The sequence below is a fragment of the Macrobrachium rosenbergii genome, chromosome 20 (assembly GCF_040412425.1).
Source record: "Macrobrachium rosenbergii isolate ZJJX-2024 chromosome 20, ASM4041242v1, whole genome shotgun sequence".
Taxonomy (NCBI): domain Eukaryota; kingdom Metazoa; phylum Arthropoda; class Malacostraca; order Decapoda; family Palaemonidae; genus Macrobrachium; species Macrobrachium rosenbergii.
Window position 1 is genome coordinate 31,650,001 of NC_089760.1, and position 25,738 is coordinate 31,675,738.

Genomic DNA, 25,738 nt, shown 5'->3' on the forward strand with positions numbered 1-25,738 from the left:
GAGAGAGAGAGAGAGAGAGGCGGAAAAGGAAGCTGAGAATAACGTTATAAAGAAAATGAGGCCAGACTCATTTTCTTATTTTCGCATCTTCCTTTTGTTCATATCATCACTTACTCGAGTAAAGGCAGCGCTTACGGATTGGAAGTAGAATACTATGCGCAGTTGCCACTATGAGTTGGTTGCGTTATGCCTTAACTTAGTGGAAATAAGATACATTGATACAATCAAGTTGTGTTGTGTACTTGCCCCTTTTCTTGTTATCGGAGAATTTCTTAACATCCTTCAAATCGCTGGTAGTCTCTCTCTCTCTCTCTCTCTCTCTCTCTCTCTCTCTCTCTCTCTCTCTCCTTTCTGTTTTGTATTAATTAGTCAAATAGTATGGGAGACTTTATACCTATTATAAATTTATGGGGATTGGATAAATTATTTAGCCCCAACATTTTAATTATATAACAAAATAAAAATTGGCTAAAATTGTTAAGATATGATTTATATATTAATATTTTTTTATGGCATTTACATCGGTGAACATCGTAACTTCATCACTTCAAACGTGGATACACCTCTAGGGTTCATCTTCGGATTTCACAGGTTGATTGTAGTTTATAACTGTTAAAAACGTCCCAAGGCTGGCTTGCTTAAGTATTACTCTGATATTACGGGCTTTTAAAACTGAATAGTATCTATCTCGGCATTTATTTCGACTACGGGATCCGTGGTCCGATTATCGCTGGATTCCATTCATTGGCAGATAGTCTTTCTTCGTTTACGCACTAAGTAACTTGAATTAAATTTCTATCTGATATTCGGTTTCTGTGGTAATGGATTTCCTGAAACATCTTTTGGACAGTTTGTCACGGATTACGCTCATGTATCCGTGCATCCTCAATTTTAGTTTTCTGTAAAAAAAAAAAAACCGTTGTGCCGGCTTTGGATGTCCGTCCGCACTTTTTCTGTCCGCCCTCAGATCTTAAAAACTACCGTGGCTAGAGGGCTGCAAATCGTTATGTTGATCATCCACCCTCAAATCAAACATATCAAATTGCAGCCCACTAGTCTCAGTAGTTTTTATTTTATTTAAGGTTAAAGTTAACTATAACGGTGCGTCTGGCAACGATATAGGACAGGCCTCCACCAGGCCGTGGTTCAAGTTTCATGGGGCGCGGCTCATACAGCATTATATCGAGACCACCGAAAGATAGATCTATTTTCGGTGGCCATGATTATACGCTGTACAGAAAACTAGATTGCGCCGAACAAACTTCGGCGCGTTTTTTACCCGCTTTCTGTATAAATCAAAACGCGTTTAGTAACTCAAGTGCTCACAAGAATTTCGGATGGTGGACTGTCGGTCTATTTTGAGACTTCTAGGTACCGTGGTTAATTTTTATAACATTTTGGTATGCTGAGGTGAAGACCCTTCGAGCCCCAAGGTATTGTAAAAAATGGAGAGACAATCTTTAACGGGGGACCGGTGCGGCTGTCGGTAGGATCAGAGATTTCTGAAATTTCTCTATAAGTCTAGAATTTGCAGTCATGTTTAATTAGCATTGTTAAGCTTTATTCCACTGGTTTTAATTTTATCGTGTTCTAGATGGTAGAGTAAAATATTGGAAGGAAACGTATCTTTCTAGATGGTAGAGTGAAATATTAAAAAGAAATATTTCTTTGAAGATGGCTGAGTAAAATATTAGAAGGAAAATTTTCTGAGTCCACAATCAACAAATTCAGCAAAACAATGAAACAGGAAAAAAAAATGCGCCGAAGTTTCCTCAGCGCAATCGAGTTTTCTGTACAGCCGCTACAGCGTATAAACAAGGCCACCGAAAATAGATCTATCTTTCAGTAGTCTCGGTATAATGCTGTATTAGCCACGGCTCACGAAACTTTAAACTACGGCCTGGAGGTGGCCTGGCCCATATCGTTGCTGCCAGACGCACGATTATGGCTAACTTTAAACTTAAATAAAATCAAAACTACTGAGGCTAGATGGCTGTAATTTGGTATGTTTGATGATTGGAGGGCGGATGATTAACATATCAATTTTCAGCCCTCTAGCCTCAGTAGTTTTTAAGAGCTGAGGGCGGACAGAAAAAGTGCTGACAGAAAAAGTGCGGACAGAATAAAGTGCGGACGGACAAACATGGGCGGTGCAATAGTTTCCTTTTCAGAAAACTAAAATGACGAAACCCCAATTACTTTCCTTTCCATACGAGTACGTAACGGGACTTTAGATTGGCCGTGACGTATCCTGGGTCTTCCAGCAAATTGGTCGGACAGTAACTGTAGGAGGGACCTCTTAGGCCTACCGCTCTTGGCACCATCCCTGGAACTTGGAATAACTCGGTAATAAATTCTGGGTTACCGATCCCTTCTCTGCTGCCATTTCCTCCTGGTACCAACCGGGATTAATACTGGTACCAACAGCTGGAGTCCATGTTCTGCTGAAATGAAGGCTGATTTCCTCTTAATGTAGCCTGTGTGATTTCAAGCCATATATAACTAGAGGGTGTCTTTTTTGGAACAGTCGCTGGAACAGTTTCCATAATTCATTGATGAAAAAACGGAAGCCGATGTATCTTTATGCGCACTTGGTTACGTACGCGCGCCTGCCCACACTGTGAACGGAATCTTTAGAACTCATGTAGCAATGCTTAGCTAATATATTCGACGTAGTCGATTTTCTTACTGTTTGTTGAGAAAGTACGTAATTGGCGTGTTTAGTGTAATATTTCCAGCAGCGTGATATTCTCTCTCTCTCTCTCTCTCTCTCTCTCTCTCTCTCTCTCTCTCCTTTATAACACTGATTTGCAAGAAATCACACTAACAGCCCTACATATTATGGAACCTAAGTTCTGGCGAGATGTCCTCTAAAAATCACTGTGTGTTTATTATGATACACTTTGCAATTCTCTCTTCAAAAATTCTTTAAAGAAAAAAGTAAAGAAATTAATAAGATTCAGCCAGATCGACCAATTCGTCGACCATAAACCAATGGTTAGGTAGATGCATTATTTCTCATCCTTAATATAACCACTGGATATCGACGTTCAAGCCGATATTTATAGTACTACGAAACTCGAAGTTTTCACTCCCTCCAGCTCTCTCTCTCTCTCTCTCTCTCTCTCTCTCTCTCTCTCTCTGCATTTATTATGGGAGCTTCGACTTGTTTATATGTTTGTTTGGGCGTGTTTTCGTGTGTTTGTACGTGCGTTATAAAGCTCACGCTGACACAAGTTATCGCCTGATAGGAAATAACTCTCACCCTATGTGGTTCCCCCGTCCCTCAGCGGGTATTCAAATCCCCACCCTCTCCCCTACCCACGCTTTTATAGCAGGGTAACTTTAGGGAGTTGGGAGCAGACAAACGCCGGTGTTTGTACTAAGTTCCAGTCGAAAAAGAGAAGATTCAAAATTCACAAACAGAAAAGTGCTGTTCGTGAAGACTATTGTCAAGAAAATTAACATTTTCCAGTGCTCCAACGGCAATAGATTATTATTATTATTATTATTATTATTATTATTATTATTATTATTATTCAGAAGATGAAACTTATTCAACTTATTTAAAAGAAGTAACAGAAGGTAATCGGAAATACAGAAAGAAGAGATCAGTAATTAGAAAAGAAAAAAAAAACAAACATATCTACAGTAGATAAATGCTGACTTTTTTTTTCATCACTTAAGCTTATACGTTTTTTTATAAAACTTCTTCAGTGCCATAGCGGTTTGTGAATTGATAAGTCAGTTTATCAAAATTTGATTGGCACATTTGTTTCTTTATCATTTTAACGTCGCTGTTTTTGAAATCTTTATCAGCGTTGATAAGGGTTTATGTGGGCGGGAATGTATAGATTACGCTTGACAATAGTACAGTTGAAACAGGATTATCTTTGTGAATAGGTGAAAGTTTGTAAGATACAAATTCCGCTTGAACGATGGGAGGAGGTGATTCAAGCGATGAATGGCCTTTGTTTCTCAATTTTTGCCGAGATGACAATAATGAGAAACGTCTTGTCGTTAGAGGGACGGTGAGGAAAGTGAATTGGTCTTGCGGGCTCTCGGCCTAGTGGGAAGTTTGGTGGAAATCGGTTAATATTCTCTGTTAGGCCTATAGAGTAGACGGTCTCTCTCTCTCTCTCTCTCTCTCTCTCTCTCTCTCTCTCTCTCTCTCTCTCTCTCTCACACACACACACACACACAGCTGTAAACAAGCCCTTTGCTCTTTCTTAGTCATGGCTGTAAGCAACTTCCTTTTGCCTACCAAAGCGCCTCCTGGTTTGTTAACAACCTGTAAGTTTACCTTGTATTGCCACTGTCAAGTTTGCATCCAGATCCTCCATCAAGTAGCCAAATGTACTGCAGGATTGAAGGATTGCCTGTCGATTAAGGCTGTCATAAGCCTATGAGCAGGACTCATTATCAGCGGCAAAACTTACGTTGGACAAATGCGTAAAGGCAGTGTAACTTGACTACAAGCAGTTCTAACTGCTGTTTTGCTCCAATATGATGGGGAAAAAAGTAATAGCTCTATGGCGCAGAGTTTGGCAGTCTAATGAGAAAGGTTGGTTTGTGGGGGGGGGGGGGGGATGTTGCTCTGTGACACCGGTATGAGACTCGACACCTAATAAGTATTCACCTCGCCAGTCCCTCTCGAAGTGAAGAAGACCCTTTCGAGGGGGAAACTAAACTCCGTTGTCGACTTAAAAATGGAAGTGTGACAGAGCTCGTCTTCATCTTGCAGCAAACGAGAGAGAGAGAGAGAGAGAGAGAGAGAGAGGGAGAGAGAGAGAGAGAGAGGAGTGTAGCATCACAATGTTGCAACTATTGACTGTCTATGAGTTCGAAAAAAAAATTGGTAGGGCGAGAGAGAGAGAGAGATGTTTCTAAGGAGAAACGTGATCCTGGTTTGAATTTCCCTTTGGATAAGGGGGATGATGTTGCGCCGTGGACTTGAGCCCTAAGAATATCACATTTTGATGGTGGTCTTGGTATTCTAGGGAGAGAATGTTTTTCTGACTGGTAATTTTGAAGGAAACTTGTAGAGAGAGCAGGAAGTAGAATATGTTTTTTTTTTTATCTTTAAAGATTTACTTTAATCTGAGTTCCCTGCTAGTTGAAATTTCTTACAGTCGTATTTTGTTTTTACCTATATTTATTTTTAAATTGTAGGGTTTTGATTTGCGCCTTTAAAGTAGCATTGTTGTTTTCAAAAGTAATAATTGATTAGACGCCTTTGTTTCATAGGGTGTTTTCTATTTTTCATAATTTGTATTTCTTTGGTGTTAGACTCGTAATTGTCAACCTACACAAGAGAAGCAGACATTTAAACAAATAGAAAAGAAGTCTGTATAGGCTAATGCAGTCGAAACTGCCATGATACTCAACAACACCTCTACACGATTATTATTATTATTATTATTATTATTATTATTATTATTATTATTATTATGAGTAAGGTTTTCGCTTGATGTAACAAAGCTTGTCGTTGTAGCTCAAGGAACACATCCCGATGGTCTAGAGCGTAGGAAGGAGATCCTACGCTACCTGTGTGCTTGCGAAGGGGACACTTTTAATAAGGATTTCCTCCTCAGGTGGAGACAGCAAAGTTGTCTGTGACGGAATGTCTCGCTTCCGACCTGTCTTGACTGGTGCTTGTTGATAACACCAGTTGATAACATCAGTTATCAAAACTTGATAACATCATTTATTATAATAGGTGCCAATGAAATTTGTCTCGTGTCATCAATTCATATTATTTCTTTGTAAAATGTTTTTAAAAACTCCTGGTTGTTTTTAATATTTGCCAGTCGTCTTCGTTGTATTTGTCAGTCAGTTATCAGTGTTAAATTTGCCTTATTGTTTACAAAGAAAATCTGACTGATTTTCCGTATGGGGCAAGCCAGTATTGTTAACATTGTTCAAGTAATTTCTTGTTATTTATGGAAAATTGAAAGTATAATTTTTTTCCCATCAACGAATAATTAGCTGCATATTAGTTACATAATTTCTGTCATTCTGTAATTTCTGAATAAGGTAAATTGCCCCCTACGCGCGCGCGCACACACACACAAAGTTAGTTGTAAGGAAGGGTTAAAACTGCTCTCTCTCTCTCTCTCTCTCTCTCTCTCTCTCTCTCTCTCTCTCTCTCTCTCTCTCTCTCTCACAGGAAGGGTTAAAACTGCCCTCTCTCTCTCTCTCTCTCTCTCTCTCTCATAAAGTTAGTTGTAAGGAAGGGTTAAAGCTGTTCTCTCTCTCTCTCTCTCTCTCTCTCTCTCTCTCTCTCTCTCTCTCTCTCTCTCTCTCTCAAAAGCCTTCGTTTTAACCTTTGCCTTCTATATCTTTGCAGCATCGGATTCTTATGCAGGAAGGCAGAGATTTCTGTGACATACTTGTGAGTCGCATGATAAGTGTGTGAATAACGTTTGAGAGAATTATTTTGCCTTAACAAACCCTTTATAAAAACTAAGCTTAAGCTACAAATGTCGTTTGATGCCAAATTCACTCAACCCTGGAGTAATACACCGAAGGGGAATTTATAAGTGATAGCCATCCGTAACCAAGTCGCTTATCACTAATATATTCCCCCTTCGGAGTATGTTGTTATTCCGAGGTTGAGTGAATCTCATATTAAACGACGTTTGTGGCTCAAGGTTTGTCTTTATGTAAAAAAAAAGTGTCACGGTGTGTGTGACAAAAAATTCAACCCTTTATAAAGTTTATTGATTTTCTGTTAAGTCGTTTCCAAGTTTTTTTTTTCGTGTGTAAACCACATTTGTGACGTAAGGTTTGGTGAGTATGAAAAATGTGTCAAGTTGTGTAGTGACAAAAATTCTACCCTTTATTGATTTTGTTGATGTCGTTTTCAAGAGTTTTTTCGTGTGAGTAAACGACATTTGTGACCTAAGGTGTGTGAGTATGAAAAATGTCACGGTATACCTTTGTGACAAAAATTCTACTCTTTATAAAAAGTGTATTGATTTTTTCAAAGTCGTTTTCAAGTTTTTATGTGTGTGTGTAAACGAAATTTGTGGCGTAATTAAGGTTTGTTAGTATGAAAAAAGTCACGGTGTATGTGACAAAAATTCTACCCTCTATAAGTCTATTGATTTTTCTAAGTCGTTTTGAAGTTTTTTTTTTATATGTATGGTGTTGTTGACCAACCTTTGTTTATTGCGTTTGCGATTGGTAATCCCAACCGAAAAAAATCTTTGATCCTGTTTTGTTTTGTTAATGATCCCCTTTGATATGACGTTCGATTCCACTGGTTTGTCTTTTTGCGTCTGAATGCGAGTACACACGAGCAGCGATAGTCTCATACGCTCTGCACACGTGCACTGAACACCTGGTTATTGTTTAACGAATAAATATCCCTCTTGCGTTTGTTATTTGTTTGTTTCCCAAAGCGTAAAAGAAACTAAATTTCCAGCCACAATATTTTGTAGAGTAATATGGAAAGTCTTGGCAATTACGTGCTATTTCGTTAAGTTAATGAGTCTGTGATTTCAGAAGCAAGACAAAATGACGAAGAAGAAGGAAAAGACGTTATAGCCCTTTAACCTTTTTTGCATTCCTTTCCATTCCAGAGGTTAATGCGTAGAATGACTCTTAATGGTTTAATTTGAACGTTGTCATTAATTAATGAATTCTCTTGCATCATTTTTTTTTTGTCTTAATTTATCACTACCGCTTTTTGTGATTATCTCATTAGGTGTCATTGATCAATGGATTCAGGTTTGTCTGTTGTAAGACATTTTTTTTATCCAGTTATCAAAGTATTTCTCTCTCAGATGTCAATTGTTTTTTAATGTGTTATTGAATTTATAGTACCTTTAAACTCTTTTTGTATATAATTAACGAACCACGTGACCCTTCAACTTTATACAAAGGTTAATGTCTTGCCCGTTTCCTCTGTAAACAGGGCGCGTCTGAAAACCTTCAACATTTTGTTATTTCTTCTTTAGTTTGTTTAATGTTGAAGTTATTTTGTACACTTGCGATTTTTATTGAAATTCAGTTACTATGCGTGAGATGATTAATGAGGAAGGTTGTGTACATACAAGCTTGTCCATGATATATAAAATTTAATGAATACCCTCATAGTGATTTTCATAAAACATTGAGAAACATTGAGCAATTTCAGATTCCTTGGATTGTTATTGAACAGAGCAATCTTAGATTCCTTGGATTGTTGTTAAACAGCAATCTCAGATTCCACGGACTGTTATTAAACAGACCGCCTTCAACCCATCATTTATCAAATATATTTTTAGACAAAGACACAAGCCCACTAAATGTAGAGACCAAAGTTTCGGACCCATTCTGATGCTGTGCAGTTCCCCCTTTTGTGTGTTTTCTTAAAAAGTCTTGTGGTGATGTTTTGCCTCCACGCTGATTAACTATTCACATTGGTATAAAACCGTTCCTTTTTCACACCTGGGGATTGCCTTTGATGGTTGAATTGAGGGGCGCTTATTAATAGCACGTATTTGCAAAATGGCAATCGAGTGAGTTCCTGTAAAGAAATATAGATCTATTGTTTAGGGACAGTACTTGCAAATTCTGTTTGAAGGGGATGGGTATGTAATAGATTTTTCAGATATGTAGTTTTATAAATTTTCCAGTTCGAAATTGTTATGAGAGCAGATATTCCAAGGGTCAGGTAGTGGAAAACCTTAGCACACTTATTTGTACAGTACAATGTTTAGTTTCTAGAGAAGTTGTACGTGAGCGAATGGAATGATAGCTTTTAAGATTTCGCTCTTTTCGCACTTTTTCTAATTCTTCTAATGCTTTTTCAGCCTCCTGAGAACGAGCTGATGAAGGGATCCGAGCGCCAGTTATCCGAGGCAGAACTTCGAGTACGTCGATCCTTGCAGCGTCTGGACGTCCCAGAATGGATGAAGAATGCTCAGCCTCAGCAGACAGGGTTTCTGCTGCGTCGTCGAGACTACGGCTCCAGCAGTGGTGGAGGAGGATGGTCTGCCTACTCCTCAAAGACTGCTTCTATGACATCACTAGGCTCATCCAGGGCGCACACTCCCAATACTCCCACAAAAGTAGTAATTCCTACAAGAGTAGCTTCTAAAACCACAACAGGTATAGGAGGTGTAACTTCACCTGCCTCCAATGCATCAATTTCACCTTCCCCTAGTGATAGAAGTGGTTCTCTTTTCCAGTATCCTATTTCCAGGTGGTCTACCTCCAGACTTAATTCAGGGACTACAACGCCCACAGGATCAGTCACATCAACTAGGACCACCCCACCTACCTACGTGCGTCAGCCTTATCTCGGCTGGAGATCACAAACATCCCTGGCATCACTGGCAGGTTCCCAGTCCTCCCTCACAAATACTGGATCTTATCTTACTGCAGCAGATAGATTAGCTCTTGGAATTACCTCATACAGTCAACGATTTGTCAAACCATCCGTCAGTGCCCAAGACAAAGAGAATTCCTCAGCTCAGGCAAATGCAGTTGTGACAAAATCTGACAATGAAGAAATGAACGAAGATGCCAGTACAAATGGCAGTGTTAAACTCCAAGTGCCTACGGATGTTGCGGATGTTCATTCTTCGATAAAAGAAGTCACGTCAGCTATAGTGCACTACTGCAACGAGTCTACTCCTTCACCCAGAGCCTCACCTAGAGGGTCTCCACGACCTGAAGGTCCAAGAGCCCCATCTCCACGTCGCTTAGTTTGGGTTGAAAGTTCGTTTGTGGGTTCTCGTCCAATCACCTCACCAGAGACACCAACAAGCTCCACCCATGCAATCACACCCACTTCACAGCTCAATGGCCACGAGGAGCCTGAATCCAACGAGGCACCCTCACAGCCACCACAGCCTCCGGGTGAGTACCTGCTCGCCTGGTGATCTGCCTTAGCTTAGAACAATCATGGCAGCTCATCATACCCCTGCAGGTTGTGTATCTTCCTATACATTATCCCGGAGCTCCTTTTGTAAAGCCAAAATGTGTATATAGTGTACATTGGATTACCATAAATTTATCCCCTATTTAAGTATGCAGTGTTTTTGTTTTTGCTCAGATTTATTTTTAGCTTGCATGAGTTTTTTGCCTTTAGACATATCACAGATTGCATGGCCAGAGAATCTTGGTGCATTTTTGAAGATATCACTGATGGTGCAAGTAATGTCATTCTTCAATTTTCCCTGCTATCTGATGATGTGATTCACTCTGGTGTCAACAGCACAAGAAATTGAACTTCAGTTTTATACCTAAGACGCCTGTTTCCCAGTTTTTTTTTTTTTATAATTCCTGTGTCTTTGTAACTGCTGTTGTGAGCCAGATTACATGTAATGCTTGTTGTGTTGTCCCTTTTAAACATCCTAAGTCCAAACAGTGAAAGGAACCTATGACTTCAGTGTTCTACGTGAGTAATATAGTTGTGACAAAGTTGTGCTTAGTTGGAGTGAAGTAGCTTCTAGTGCCTTATATTGTAATGACTACCCAGAGGTCTACGTAAGAGGCTAATTATTCTGATAGAAAACTTTTACTATTATATGCCATATGGACAACTTTCATGAACTGCTGAAAGGCTTCTACCCCACAGCATGTAGGGGCATATGGAGTTGATGGAAGAAACACTAAAAACATGGTTTTTATTTATCTCTTCATTGCTGAAGATGTAGTTGTAATTAAGTTTAGTACGTATAGCTTGATTGCTGGGATAAGAAGAAATTTATATTGATTGCTGACCATTCTATGCATAAATCTTGTAATTATTGTCCCATGACAACTTATGTTCAGTCCTGTCGTAACATGTTGTGTACACGTTAATAATATTATTTACTTCTGTCCCTGAGTATTTTTCATTCTTAATTCTTTTTTGACATATTGGTTTATATATAGAAAGCTATTCTTACTAAAACATTTCATAAATTTCTTAGTGGTTGTTGCTTCCCAGAGCTTGTTCACTTTGGATAGTGTAGCGGTGAAGTTGAATAAAGGCCCAGATTTCTCAGGGTTGCTGCTTCGTCATTCTTGGCTTTGCCTTGCTGAATTTTCTACGCTGGCGGTTTTGTGAGAAGAGAGTCAGAATCAACTGATATGTTTACAGTCGTGTGCAGTCAAGAAACCAAAATAGCTTAAACATCAAAAATTGAACTGTGCATGAATCAGGTTGACTTCACTGCCCTCTAGAGGATTATTGATCGTGTTACCTTCATGTTTTCAATTGAATCGTTTCAGAGGTACTTGGGAATATTTGGGCTGGAACACTGATCAAATTTTAGTGCAATTTCCCAACAATAATTATACAAACCTCTTACTATTGCCAACGTTTCTGAAGTGTAAACTGTCTTTATCGGAGCAGCAATCCTGAAAAATAAGGATTTTAAAAAAAACGATGTCTCTAAAGAGTATTTGGAGGGGTTCCTGTGGAACCTCTTTGAAATACTCTTGCGACAAATCTACTTTGCATGTATTTTTTTTATCATGATTTTATTTTCACCTTACGTTTAGTCATGACTGACCGTGGGTAATCATTTATATATATACAGTATATATATACAGATATATATTTTTATTTGTTTGTACATCACATTTCCCATCATTGTACATATTTGTTTCAATATATTATATCCTGGATTATGTTTTTGTTTTGATGAGCCTGTTTTGTCTACCCCGTTGATTTGTTGATTGACTTTAGTTGGTTTTTGAAGAGTTTTAAGTTACAGGAAGTTTACAATCATGTAACCTACACTGTGTTCCCATTTTGCAACCTTGTTACTGTATTCCGTTTACTTAATAACTCCCATAACCTTTGCCCAAATAGGAATTGTTCTGATTGCTTGGTAAAAGCTTTGCTTGTAGTGTACAGCTGGCATGAAAGTACGGTACACATAAAGTACGGTTAGAATTGGGCTTAGAACTTGTAAGTGGCCTTTGCTGGAGAGGCTGGCCGTTGATAAGGAGAGTATTTTCAGACTGGATAATTTGGGGTAGTGCAGTAGATTAGCCTTTATTTGTAGCCTTTACCGTTTATTCTTTATGTAAAGATGCTGGAATCTTTCATGCATAGTGTGATTAAAGCCAGTCCTTACATACAGTTTTTTAGAAGTATCGGAAAGGATATAAAAAATGAGTAGAAAATAGCTAAAAGCCAAGCATGAGAAGTGGTTTTTTTCACTACACCTAGACCAATATATAAATAAAATAGAAATCAAAGGAACGCAGTAAGTACTATAGCATACCAATAAGTACTGTAGCTTACTTCGGAAAGTCGAAAGGAATGTACCTTACATGTAGTATCCCATTACGGAATGTTCAGTCCATCAGTCGTCAAGGCGTGTGAGAGAACGAGAGTTCAGAAACGAGGTCAGTGGGTGTTGCATGTGACCTAGTCTGAAACGAGATCAATATGAGCTATTGATCCTGAGCATTGCTATGGGAAATGAGTACACAACAACCTCTTCCGGTTGTGGTGGAAGGTAGTAAGAGATAAATGAATTCTGGTGTAATTTTAAACAGTTATAACTGCGGATTCTTCCATTTTAAAGATGGAATAAAGTCCAGATAATAACGCTTTGCTGGTTGCAAAATCTTTTAAGTAAGTTTTTGCCGAACCGAAACGGTCTTTGCTAATTAGGAAGTTTATGTTAAAACATACACATCTAAATGTCCATTGTTTGCATGCCTGTGAATGAGGATTGATTGACTGATTTATGGCGACTAAAACTGGCATCACTGTGAATGAGGAATAAAGTAGATTTGTTAAGGCGACTGTTGGAAATAATAGCCCAGTAACTGAATGGTAAATATAATCCGCAAACCAATTAGTTTTTAATTGCAGGTTAACAAACATTAACTTGGTTAAATGTAACCGAACAATAACTTGATTGAAGCATAAAAAATAGTATTTATCGAACGACTTTCGACAAAGCCGCTGGAATGTCAGCTCTGGTACTAAAGGTTCTTCTTCCTTTTTGGTGCCGTAAAAGTCGTGGATCTCAGTCGACCGAGTAACCTTGTCCTGCAATAATCGATTTTGTGCTGTCTGCTCAAGTAACTTCTTCGCCTATTTCTGTCCAAGTTATCATCCTCACCGGTCGATATGACCGCATCGGTAGAATGTTACTATTCCGGTATTGTGAAGGGCTCGTTTTTTTTTTTTTCTTATTCCTCTTTGTCTTTTTCTTCTCGATTCTTTCTGCCTCTCTCTACTCTTTCATGAGAGACTGTCAATGGTTTTATTATTATTATTATTATTATTATTATTATTATTATTATTATTCAGCTAAAGTGTTACAATATCAAAATAACGTTTCTCAGGATTAGTGTTGTCAAAGATATTTTTGCATTAGTGTATTTTTGATTGACGAATGACCCAACACTTACAAAGTAAATATTGTTTTTATAAAAGTAATATAGTGACATTATAATGTTACGTAGTTTTATCAGGTAATGTAATGTAACGGCATCATAATTTAACTTATTTATCGGCTGTTATCACCGACGTTATGCAACAGTAAAAGCGATGTCAGTGTGTTGTCGATCAATCTCTACCTCCTGAAACTTTGTGAATTATAAAGGCTCAGGGGAAGTCTGAAGTCGTCAAGTAGAATCTGGTTATAGGGAGCCTTAGAATTTCTGTACAGAATTACGATCAGTCATCAAGTCTCATTTTAACTAGAATCTGGTTACGGTTATCAAAAAATTTCTCTAGAGTCGAGAATACATCAAGTCAAACTGTTTGTAAGGTGTCTTCAGAAATTTAATAGCATTATTTCACTAAAGACAATAACGGTGTTGGTTAATTCCTAAATAAATAAAAGCCATGGCCGAATCATGGCATATTAGCCACGGAATCTTTTTATAAATTAATATACGTATGGCGTCGTGTCGTAACTTGGTAGTTGAGTCATGTAATTACATTAATGCTATGCGTTCTAAATTCCATTCTTCTTGTCAAGGTATGGTTTAAAGGACCAAATATAATTCATCGTTAATAAAGAAAATAATTATGATTATAACAACAGTTAAAAAACAATTTGTATAGTAAAACATATTTATTGTAAGCATTCTTATGAAACAAATCAAGACAGCCATACCACTTTAAAAGCACCGCTTCTAGTCCGATCAAATCAAGACGTAATTATATAGTTAAAATCGCCGTATAAAAAAAGTCAAAAGAAAACCTAAATTCACATGAAAATTATGAATCTATATATATATACAACAGTTTAGAAGGAAGACTTCAAACATGTCACACGAAGGTTTAACATAAAGTAACTTGGAAATTACGAGATAATGTGCATAATTCCGTGCACTACTGCTAGACCGAGCGTGTTCAATTTATCCTCATTCGAAGTCGATGCAGAGGCTTTGAACTCGCCTAATGAACCATTCGGGCTCGGTGCTGAGCTAGACTCATTGCCGATTCCATTTCTACCCGGAAAAGGCTAAGAAGCTAGTAGTTCGGTGTACACGTAGGCAATTTCTCTCTCTCTCTCTCTCTCTCTCTCTCTCTCTCTCTCTCTCTCTCTCTCTCTCTCTCTCTCTCTCTCTCCCAGGCTGTAAAACAAAAATGGATGAGAATCAATTTCCATAGTCTGTCTTTATCCCATTAGTTGTATTAATTAGCACAGGTCATTGTTTCAGAATTTACCATTGTCTATATGCCTTGTCTGGACAATTGATACCAAAGGTTCAGTGGGTATGATGACACGACACCTCTTCATTTTCCAGTAATCACAACTCCCCTTTCAGGTTTCATTAGCTGATTTTGGACGCCACCGGAACAAGAACTCGTTCTGGCACAAAGCAAGCCTCTCTCTCTCTCTCTCTCTCTCTCTCTCTCTCTCTCTCTCTCTCTCTCTCTCAAGGGTATTGTGCATGCTAAAACATGATTTTATTGATATGAAACTAATTATGTCGACCATAATCAGGAGTTTGTCGATGTAAAATCAAACCATGACAGAACTTCACACATACAGTTCAGGTCTAACTCGTCTTCAACCGACCGTTCCCAGCTCCTATCAAGGAGCCCCATTCCCCACCTAGACAAATCCCCCACTCCTCTCCCCACCCTGGAAATATAATAAAGGAATTAAAGCATGCTGAAGTGTAAAGAGCACTGCCTTATCCCCAAGAAGCTTGGAAATCAATATGCCCGAAAAGTAGGCGGGGTCCTGTGCCCGTGAAGGCGGGGAATCGTACACCGTAGTAAGGTGAGATCGTGTGTTTAGAACTCGGTCTAAAAAGATTTTCTTAGACCGTGGTTCGAAGAAGACAGGGAACGTACACATTCGTACAATGGAATTTAACTGGAGATGGGGAAATCATCACAGGCCTAAGATTGCAAGGAAATTTGTGCCAAAGAAGACCGGAGACTGAATGGCTTAAAAGGTAGGGAAACCTAATTTCTAACAAGTATCAAAACGAGTTACCACTAAATCTACACTCAGCTGACGATCCTCCGATGTTGTTCTTCGCTCAGAGGTAAAATATCGTTATTGGAATTGTTTGTTTGTTCTTAAGCAGATGCATGCCAGAGCTACCTTTGACAATACCGTGAACGTAGGAGTATACTCAAAAGTAACAGATATTGTGTTTTGTGTGATGCCAGTTTAGCGTACAAAAACCTCGTAGCCTAACTACTCGTTTTCCTCCCAATTTTGAAATGACTGTTTCTCAGACCTTGGTTGCAATAAAAAAGTACCACCAGGGCCATAGTTTAAGTTAAGTCACAAACCCATTATATATATATATATATATATATATATATATATATATATATATATATATATATATGTGTATATATATATATATATATATATATATATATATATATATATATATATATATATATATATATATATATATATATATTATTTACAGCCCTAGGTTAGGTTAAATGGGCAAGTCCGGGGGTAGGGGCGGGGAGGAAGAAGAAGGCACCGGGCCATGGAAGGACCCTGCGCCCTAGGTTAGGTTAGGTTAAATACAATCTTATATTTCACTCGTTTCGTTGTGTTTTCCCCCACCCAAAAACTCCACTTTATCACTATGGTCCCCCATAATCGTAGGATATAAGGAGGGGGGCCAGTATCTGTAAAACTGAAACATCGGAAAATCAAATTTTCAACTCCAGAATATACGACCATGGTTTAAAGCAAAAATTTACCCCTATTGGTTATGTTCTTGTGCTTAACGGACAACCAGTAAGTACCTCACCTTTTTTTCGCCAGGTATGGCCACTTTCAAGGCCAGGACCTCGTGTTAGCGTCAGGTTAGTAAAGTCTTAAAGCAACAAGAAACTGGAATAATGATAACTACAAAATTTAGCAGTGCTCTTTAGAACGGTATGCAGGAAATGGAAATGCATCTTACATTTATGGCAATTCTCTTATGAGATCATGTTTATAGTGGAAATGAGGGGTATTTTTTTTTATATCCAAAGGCTATATGAATGAAACAAAGCTATGGTACAAACATGTAAGCTTTCATCCCTAGCTCGTTACAGCCTGCTACTATAGGGAAACTTCACAAATACTGCTTTGAAGAGAATATCATTCGTCATTAACTCGACATCTCGACATTGATATAAAATAAAGACGCGGAGATCGACTAGACTAAAAGAAGGTCAGTAGTAGACCCTGACCTATAGTGAATACAAAAAAATAAGGATTCGTAACCTGTACTACCCCCCAGGGCGAGAATCCTGAACCAACGTATTTTTCACGTCTTTAAACTCGCCAGCGCCTTTCTGATACTAGACCCTAGTATAGTGAGAGTTATTGCGCAAACAATTATTTTTCAATTGTATGTCATCCATGCCTCGAGTATATTTTATTTTAGATCAACAACTTCATAAAAGCAACTGTAAAGCATTGAATGAAGTACGATTTAATTATTCCCAATAAACATGGCTTTATACAGAGGAGGAAATGAACGTTATCTTGGATGATCAATCAAGCTTTACTCATGATTCTCGAATTTCCGTGAGAGGACGAGGACAGATGACTCCAGGACGCTTTTAAAATAAATAAAAAAAAACATATTGGAACGGACAGTAATGAAAGATAAAATTTCAGAGCATGAAAAAAAATAAATCCATTGTGAAATGAGACTGAAATGTGTAGAGAGAGAAAATTGTGAGCAGTGAGTACAGAATTTCGACGAAATATGAAGAACAAGCAGATAGTGAGCCCTTGTGAATTGTAACACGACCAACGGAAGGCGCCCAGATTCAGTGTTGAATTTTACCAGTGGAGTTTACATGAATAAATGAAGTCACTGATGAATAAAAAAAAAAAATCATCTTTCTTGGATGTCTTGCATGCTTAGACAAGAGAGACATCTGCGCGGTGAAATGAGTGTGAGATTGTGCGTCCGAAATCAGTAGTTATGTAGACAAAATGAATGCTTTAGTTATCAAAGCGTCGGACCCAACAGAGAAAGCTAGGTAATATACACCAGGGTCTAAAGAATATTTGGTGTTACTTTGACTTGTTATCTACGCATCACCTACTCCGAGGTGCTAGTACTAAACATGGCGGAAGCTCCTTGGGACGCCGTGTTTAGTACTAGCCTCCCCCCCCCGTGGATCAAAGTATTATATACATCCATTTCTGTATTGTGTGGTCGATAAATTATATTAATAAACGATATCTTCTTGCGGCCGTCTACTTTACATTTACCATATGGTGTTTAGTACTAGTACCTCGGAGTAGGTGACGCGAGACAACAAGCCAAAGTAGCACCGGATGATCCTTGTTGCATTTGTAACACGACCAACGGAGGGCGCCCAGACTCGGTGTTGAATTTTGTACCTAGTGAAGTTTAAAATGGGTAAATTAAGTCACTGATGAATTAAAACCAATTGCTCTTTCTTGAATGTCTGGCGTGCTTAGGCAAAGAGGTACCGTCATAGTGAAATATATAATTCGAAAGTAGGTCGGAAATCAGTAGTTCAGTAGTTATGCATAGGGAGTGAAACTCTGATAGAAGAATGCTTTAGTTATCACAGCATCGGACCAAACAGAGAAAGCAAGGTATATGCGCAATGAAAATAATCATGAAGTAATTCGAAATATTCCGGTAGAATATACAGTACACAGCAGGCGAAAGATTAATATCTAAAAATTTACGTCAGTTAAGGCTGAAATAAACTAAAAAAACAAGACTGGGGAAACAGAAAGGTGCATTTTTACTTGAAATAAAAAGAGTGCAATTACTTTTTTTAAAAATTGCAAAGGTATAATAGCAAAAATATATTCTAGATGGTAATGAAGGGGATGTCAAAATAATTTATAAAAGAAATTTTTCAGAATAAAGGTATGATTAGAGGAAAATCACCTTCAAGAAATTTTTAGCGCTAAAACTGAAAACCTATAACACAGGCCATATTGTCATCAAAAGCAGTCACCGCGTAGAAAGGTTTAGCGCTAAAACTAAAGACCTAAAACGGAAATCATTGTCATTAAAAGTTCACTCACCGCATAAAGATAAAAAATGAGAGATTAAATGCTCACGGCGGCGGGTGCTTTGCCAAAAAGGACAGAAATCTGGACATAGGCAAGACAAATGTTCAGAACTACCGGTCTAAAGTGTGGGAAAGGTCACAGGTTAAAAGACTTGGAATAAACAGGTACAGAGCGAAAATGCCTGTTAGGGGCCACATATCACAGACAAAACATGTGTAAAGAAAAAATTAAATTAAAAAAATTTATAACGAACAATAATTTCAGTAGAAAACAGTTGGGAACAGCTTTATAATACAGGAACAGATTTCTCCTCAAATAGCAATAAAGCAAACGAGATTGTAAACATGAAGCACGAATATGTCGGCGTGAAGACTTAATAAGAACAATAGTGCCAAATGTGCTGTCGAATCTAAATGATTTAGTATCAAATAATCCCAAATCACCGAGCTTATTGCACAAGCTGCTCGAGGAACTGAATAACGCGTTCCCTTGAAACTGGATATATGTGAAAACTTGGAGTTACTGAACGAAATGAAGACATAAATTTAAAAAACAGCTATGAACTGTCAAGAAGGGTGGATGAGTTCACACATGGTTCGAAGCTTCGGTGGATTAGTTCACAGAAGCTTCGAAGCTTCGGTGGACACCGCTAGCATCCGCAAAATGGCTAATTACCCCAAACAAGGCTTCGTCTTAATCTGCGTCTGGTTCTCTTCATTGTGAGAAGTGACAGACTATTATCGGGAATAAACTTGAGCATTCTCATGTGATTCTCGAAGCATCAACAATGCCAGATTCCCAAGGGGAATGAGAGCCCATCCCCAGTAAACTAGAAAATGTAAAGTTTGTCCTTGGGAGCAGAGAAACAAAGACGCCTTTTAAGAAGACAAAGGTATTCACAGAACTCCGATGAGTAGGTTCAGATGGATGCAAAATTTACAAATAAGTAAACGATACGAGAGTTTGGTTATTGCTTCTGAATATCAAATATTAACATCTCAATAGGCTGGTCGCAGTACTCAACTGTCGTAAATGATGTGCTCTGGAAATTTTATCCTCGGAATTTCAAGCAGCAAATGAATTTAGTATCTAATTTATAAATATCCTTCAAAAACATATCCGAGATTGAATCATGTCAAGATTAGCGAACCCAACATCTCCATGTCAAGTACAGTGAACCCAATGATCCCCATGTAAAGAATGGCCAACCCTTTCCGGTCCGAACTCCATTTCCACATGAGGGCTAGTACTAAACACGGGGAAACAGTGATTCATGTACACTGTTTCGCCGTGTTTAGTACTGGCCCCTGGGGGTGAAATGTATTTCGCCTTGTTTAGTACTAGCCCCTGGGGGATCAAATGTCTGATACCGAAGTGTTCATGTCTAGAACAGCGAACCCGATTATTCCCATGTAACGAATAACGAACCCAATAATCTTCTTGTAAAGAATAGCGAACCCTGCTGCGAGTGGGTTCGCTAATCTTAACATGATCCCTGAGATTTACTTTATAGTATAAAATGGGTTGAACTATCAATGTAATTTTTTATATATAGAAAACATTATCATAAGTATAAAATTAAAATGCCTATGAGGCCTCCTCTGAGCCATCTACACCATTAAATGTAGCTACACTTGTTATCATGGTGGAGAGCAGATTTCTGAACCAAGATGTTCCAAATGGTGGCCGGTAATAAAGTCACAGGAAAAAAAGTCTCAATTTTGGCTAGGAAAAAAGTCACAGGAAAAAAGTAACAATTTTAGCGAGGAAAAAAGTCACAGGAAAAAAGTCACAATTTTGGGGCTAGGAAAAAAGTCAGGAAAAAAAGTCACAATTTTGGCTAGGAAAAAAGTCACAGGAAAAAAAGTCACAATTTTGGCTAGGAAAAAAATCACAGGAAAAAAAGTCACAATTTTGGCTAGGAAAAAAGTCACAGGAAAAAAAGCCACAATTTTGGCTAGGAAAAAAGTCACAGAAAAAAAGTCTCATTAATTTATGGTGGCCGGTAATAAAGTCACGTGGGAAAAATTCACAGTATTTCTTGGGGGTCATTATCTTCATGATATTTACAGTCTTTTGTGTATGTTTATACGGAAATCGACAACGAGCTTGTACTAAACACGCCGCAAAGGTGGATACATACCGGGTTAAAACCCTAGGGACTCACTATCTAGGAAAGATTATTGTGACTTTTTTTCCCTGTGACTTTTTTTCGGTTACTTTTTTTCCTGTGACTTTTTTTCAGTTACTTTTTTTCCTGCGACCATTTTACCTGAAGTCGTTGGGGTATATTGGGACAAAATGACCTCACTTTTGATCACACGTTACCCAGATTATTTTATAAGATACTGCAGATTAGAAATATGTAAACAGTGGTGGAGACTCGAGGATAATCTATTCAAAAACAACTAATGGCAGGAAACCAAGTCATGAGAGAATATAAATCCTGGCTTTTACGGGCTGCATCAAGAAGCAAGAGCCCGTGCCGGCATGCTGTTGGCTTAATCTGAAACAACAACAATGCTGGCATACAAAAAAGGGCCTTATGTTACGATGAATGAAGGCAGAAAGAATAACCTAGGCCTAACACGGAAAGTAAAGTCTAATCCTAGTTCAATACCGGATAAAATAGCACTGAATGACCTCGTAGGTCCCAGCTCTAAGTCTTTCGCCTAAATTCTCTATTCCATTCCATTCCATTCCAGTACCGGATAAAACAAAGAGGTGGGGTGGTTTTTGTTTCGTGTAAACAACTAAGAGTCTCTGCAACTTGCAACAGACATGAGGAGTCTGATGTGAACGGCACTGGGTCACAATGAGGCTTGGGTAGCCAACAGATTAAAAGGCCAAACGCCTTCACATACGTTACCGTAACTCTGTAACTTCTCAGTTTCATTAAGCTTTTTCCTTTGCAACTTTGACTTTGCTAATCGTAGCTAACTCGACTGTCTCGATTTCAATTATATTAATATCTAAGCTTTGCCGTTGCCTGTTATAAATAATATGTGCTTGTGTATGACTGTTCACGAAAAATTGTGCCTCTCCTTCTGTAGGAAGTAGGCTAAATGACATCCATTATCAAACTTTTGTTTCTTCTGAGTTCGACATTTTCGTGTGCTTGAACGTGGAAGTGAACAAAAGGCCTGGTGTGGACATGTGCGACTTGCCCGTGAGACTATTACGTAGAAGAAGAGTTTTAATACTCATGCGTTAAACAGTAATTCATTGAAAACCAGATAGTCTAGCACTTTCTTAAACTGATATTAATTTCAGTAAAATATAAAAGAGTTTCAATAAAAAAAAAATAAACATTCTAGTCCTCCAGGAGAATGAATTGAGCTTGAGCGTAAGTAAGCCTACTCTCATTAAGCAGTTCAGCGCCCATCATCCTATCTTTGGTAAAGTTTGGAATTAAGAGAGTTGACTGCCATATAAATTAATTGGCTTTAGAAAGCAACAATAATTAGTGTAAAAACAACAGAAAAATGCAAATAATTGTTACACTGACCGTAACTAAATGTAGGCAAATGGCACGTTTATAAATTATCAAGATTATTTTCCCCCCGTAGGGGGTGTGGTTAGTGCCGTCATTGCACCTCATGCGGTGCACTGTAGGCATTACTTAAGATTCTTTGCAGCGTCCCTTCGGCCCCTACCTGCAACTCCTTTCATTCCTTGTACTGTACCTCTCCTAACAGTTGTTCAATAGCGCAACTGCGAGGTTTTCTTCCTGTTACACCTTTCAAACCTTTCATCCCTGAATGAACTCATAGGTCTTAGTACTTGGCCTTTGGCCTAAATTCTATATTCTGTATTCGATAAGATTATTCAGAAAAATAGTAACTGTTACGCTAGTTGCAAGACTAGCCATTGCTAGGAAATAACACGTTTATAAGATCACACATGATTCATAACGCGATCTAGACTAATGGCGAACGAGTGCAGTCAAATTCTATCGTTTAAGTTGTCATAAGTCTTGGAAATTTTAGACTTCACAAGCAACGTAGTGCAAGGCCACGTCTCCCTCATGTCAAGTGTGTCCCCGGGGGAATGAAAAATGGATACCACATCTCGATAGTTCTTGTAACCAAAAGATTCCCCCCTTGCAGTTCCACGCACCTGATACTTATAATTCAGGAGGAAAAGCGACCGGTTGCTAAAACGTATTTTGAAATAATAAAATACGTGAGTTCTGTGCTTCTGTGCCCTTCCTATTCCTTCCCACCCTCGGCCCCATTTCCAAAAAACAAAAAGGATTTGCTAACTACATTGAGTTTGGAAGTAGTGCACATGAAGTATGGGTTCATATTCATAGAGGTATGGACTACTAGACCGTGGGACTAGGATAGTCACTCTTTGTCTCGTAGGTAAAATGCAAATTACCAGACACAACTGAAATTGACATTAGTAGGATGTCTTTGGCAATAATAAGAGAAGACAGTGATACACCTGCTGAGAGAGAGAGAGAGAGAGAGAGAGAGAGAGAGAGAGAGAGAGAGAGAGAGAGAGAGAGATTTTGCAACCGTTTAATCCAAGTTTGCTTACCTTTCGGTAGAGGTAAAATAAGAAGAGAGAGAGATAAATTATCATGGGTATACTACAATGTTGTTGGCTGATGAGACCCGATAAAACAAGAAAAAATCTAGTGAATATATAGTGAATTCTTTCACCAATGTGGGATTAAAGTACCGTGTTGAGGTCTTCCCGTTTTGATGGAAGAAATTCAGACGGGATTACTGGACACTCCTGTCGGTGTTTTCACACTGCCTTTCTTTCCCTCTACACAAACTGCGACCCACAAATATTCTATAACAACCAAGTACAAATTCTCCTCTTAGGTCAAAAGAATCGAAATCTGGCCCCTCAGTTTTTGAGCAGTTACGCTATCATAGCGGCATCAGGGACAGACAGACAGACAGACAGACAGACAGACAGACAGACAGACAGACAGACAGACAGACAGACAGACAGACAGACAGACAGACAGACAGGGGGTATTACAATAAGTAGCTGACTCGGCAGGCAAGGAAAACAAGATGAAAAACGTCCGAGAAAAATGCAGTTGTCGAATCACACAAAGATTTTAAGAGCAGTGAAGCAAAGTTATTTATCCTGTAGATAATGAATGTGCGTGTGTGTGTGGAGAGAGAGAGAGAGAGAGAGGAAACATCTTTGTTTCCCCATACTGAACAATTACAGGTACCAAGATCAAACTACACTGTTTTGGCCTATTTTGGCATCCTGCAGCATCAACAGAGAGAGATATGGGTATCAGAAAGACTCTCTTTAAGCGAGAGGATCACCCTATCTCGAAGATAATCCTAAAATGATAATGAATGTAATCTTAGATGACTGAAGAGTAGAAGCCAGTGAGACAGCAACGAACGTCCACCTTTAGCCTAAGCCAGAGAAAACCAAGAGAGAGAGAGAGAGAGAGAGAGAGAGAGAGAGAGAGAGAGAGAGAGAGAGAGAGAGAGAGACGTACCTCTGGAAATAAGATGAAAAAGCGGGATCTGGGACAGAATTCCAAAGTTTGTCAGCAAATGGAAAGGACAGCCTTGAACCCTATAACTGAGAGGTTACTGATTTCCTCTAAGTGAAAGTGGGGAGATATGAAGACAAAAGTACAAAAAGTATTATTATTATTATTATTATTATTATTATTATTATTATTATTATTATTATTATTATTATTATTATTATTATTATTATTATTATTAAGGAACAAGCTAAAACCATACTGCAATTTCCCAAAAACTGTTACAGAAGCTAATGGCCACATGTAAAAATTATTATTAAATAAACAATCTCTTAAACTTCTTTTCTTTCTTGTTCACAATTTTTACGTTACATTTCACTCCATGAATTCAATTATTTTAGTTGTAGTCATTTTTATTTTTTTTTTTCTTCAGTGGGGATATGCAGTAATGACTAAGTGGTGCTTTCACCTTCTGACCTTTTCAGCCCATCGCTGTTACGTCACACTGCGCAAACCGAAATTCCCTTGTACGTGAAAATGCAATTCGAATTTCAAGAGACTGAAACTGACTAGCGCTACCTGGCAACTCTGCAAATCGTTACGTCATCAGAAATTCATGGGACATGTACAGAGAGCAGTTCTCGATTTCAAAAGCAGGCAAAACCGCAGATATATATCCCTCCATCTCCACCCACCCCCTCCCCTTTCCAAGAGCAGTACCTAGCTAGGCCAGTGGGAATGAGCGAGGGGGAGTGAAAGATCTGGAGATTGATTGACGTAATACTATGAGTAGCAGTCGTAATCTCTCTCTCTCTCTCTCTCTCTCTGACATAATTTTGGAGACAATATATGCTAACTCGCACGAAAAGTTAAGAATGGACGACGCTTAGATTGACAACTTTACCATGAATAGCAGAGATTTTTTGCAGCCAAATTTCACATTCACAATCTGGCATCGAATGAGATTCTACTTTTCAGTATCTCATCGATTTACTCATCAGCCCTTTTGGAGTCATCTCATACACACACACACACACACACACACAGAGAGAGAGAGAGAGAGAGAGAGAGAGAGAGAGAGAGAGAGAGAGAGAGAGAGAGCAAATGCTGACCCTCCCCTCCCCTTCTCTTGTTGCATTTGAACTTTGACCTTTCAAAACTGCTCTCTCTCTCTCTCTCTCTCTCTCTCTCTCTCTCTCTCTCTCTCTCTCTCTCTCTCTCTTGCTATGAAGAGGAGAATTATGATACTGTGAATCTTTTATTTTTCTTTTACTTCTTCAGTTCTTACATTATAAAACTAACTTACCGGTATATATTGATGTGAATGAAAATTTTCGGAGGTTTTGTATTGTACTTTTCCTAAGCATATTTAAATTTTCGTTACCATCGATCTGTCGTCTTCCTTTAGGCAAATAGTAGTTGCCGAATTGACTGTGTGGCTATCGATAATAGTTTTTTAATCACAGGTATAAAAGGAATGCAAAATATTCAGATTTAACAAGAGGGTGTAGCGATTTCAGATGTACGGTATATTGTGTTAGGCCAATGTCACTTTTTCCCTGACAGGTAAACAGGTAAAAAATATAAGGACGGTAAAAGTATGAAAGCATTTGATTAGAACAAGAAATTGTAGTAATGTCAAAGTTGGGACAGTTTGTCAAAAGCAAGGGCGCTAGAATGTATATACTTATTTATTTTTTCTTAATCAATAAATATATATGGGTATCGAGAGTTGGCTTAATTTCGTCTGCAGTTGTTGCTTCTACCAACGTGACGATAGCACCGGCTGTTACTCAACGGTAGCAGGTGG

At 38.4% G+C, this 25,738-nt stretch overlaps 1 protein-coding gene across 14 annotated transcripts in view; it reads left to right on the forward strand.

Annotated features, from left to right (window-relative positions):
* Positions 1-25,738, forward strand: part of LOC136849206 (serine-rich adhesin for platelets) — a 483,291-nt gene that overhangs the window by 417,405 nt on the left and 40,148 nt on the right. For all 14 annotated transcript variants that reach the window (XR_010856261.1, XR_010856263.1, XR_010856259.1 and 11 more), the window contains one exon: positions 8,802-9,852. Coding sequence is in view for 7 of the 14 variants with exons in the window: in XM_067122366.1 (XP_066978467.1) it covers positions 8,802-9,852 (1,051 nt within the window). In the remaining 7 variants the exon portion in view is untranslated. The remainder of the gene's footprint in view (positions 1-8,801; positions 9,853-25,738) is intronic.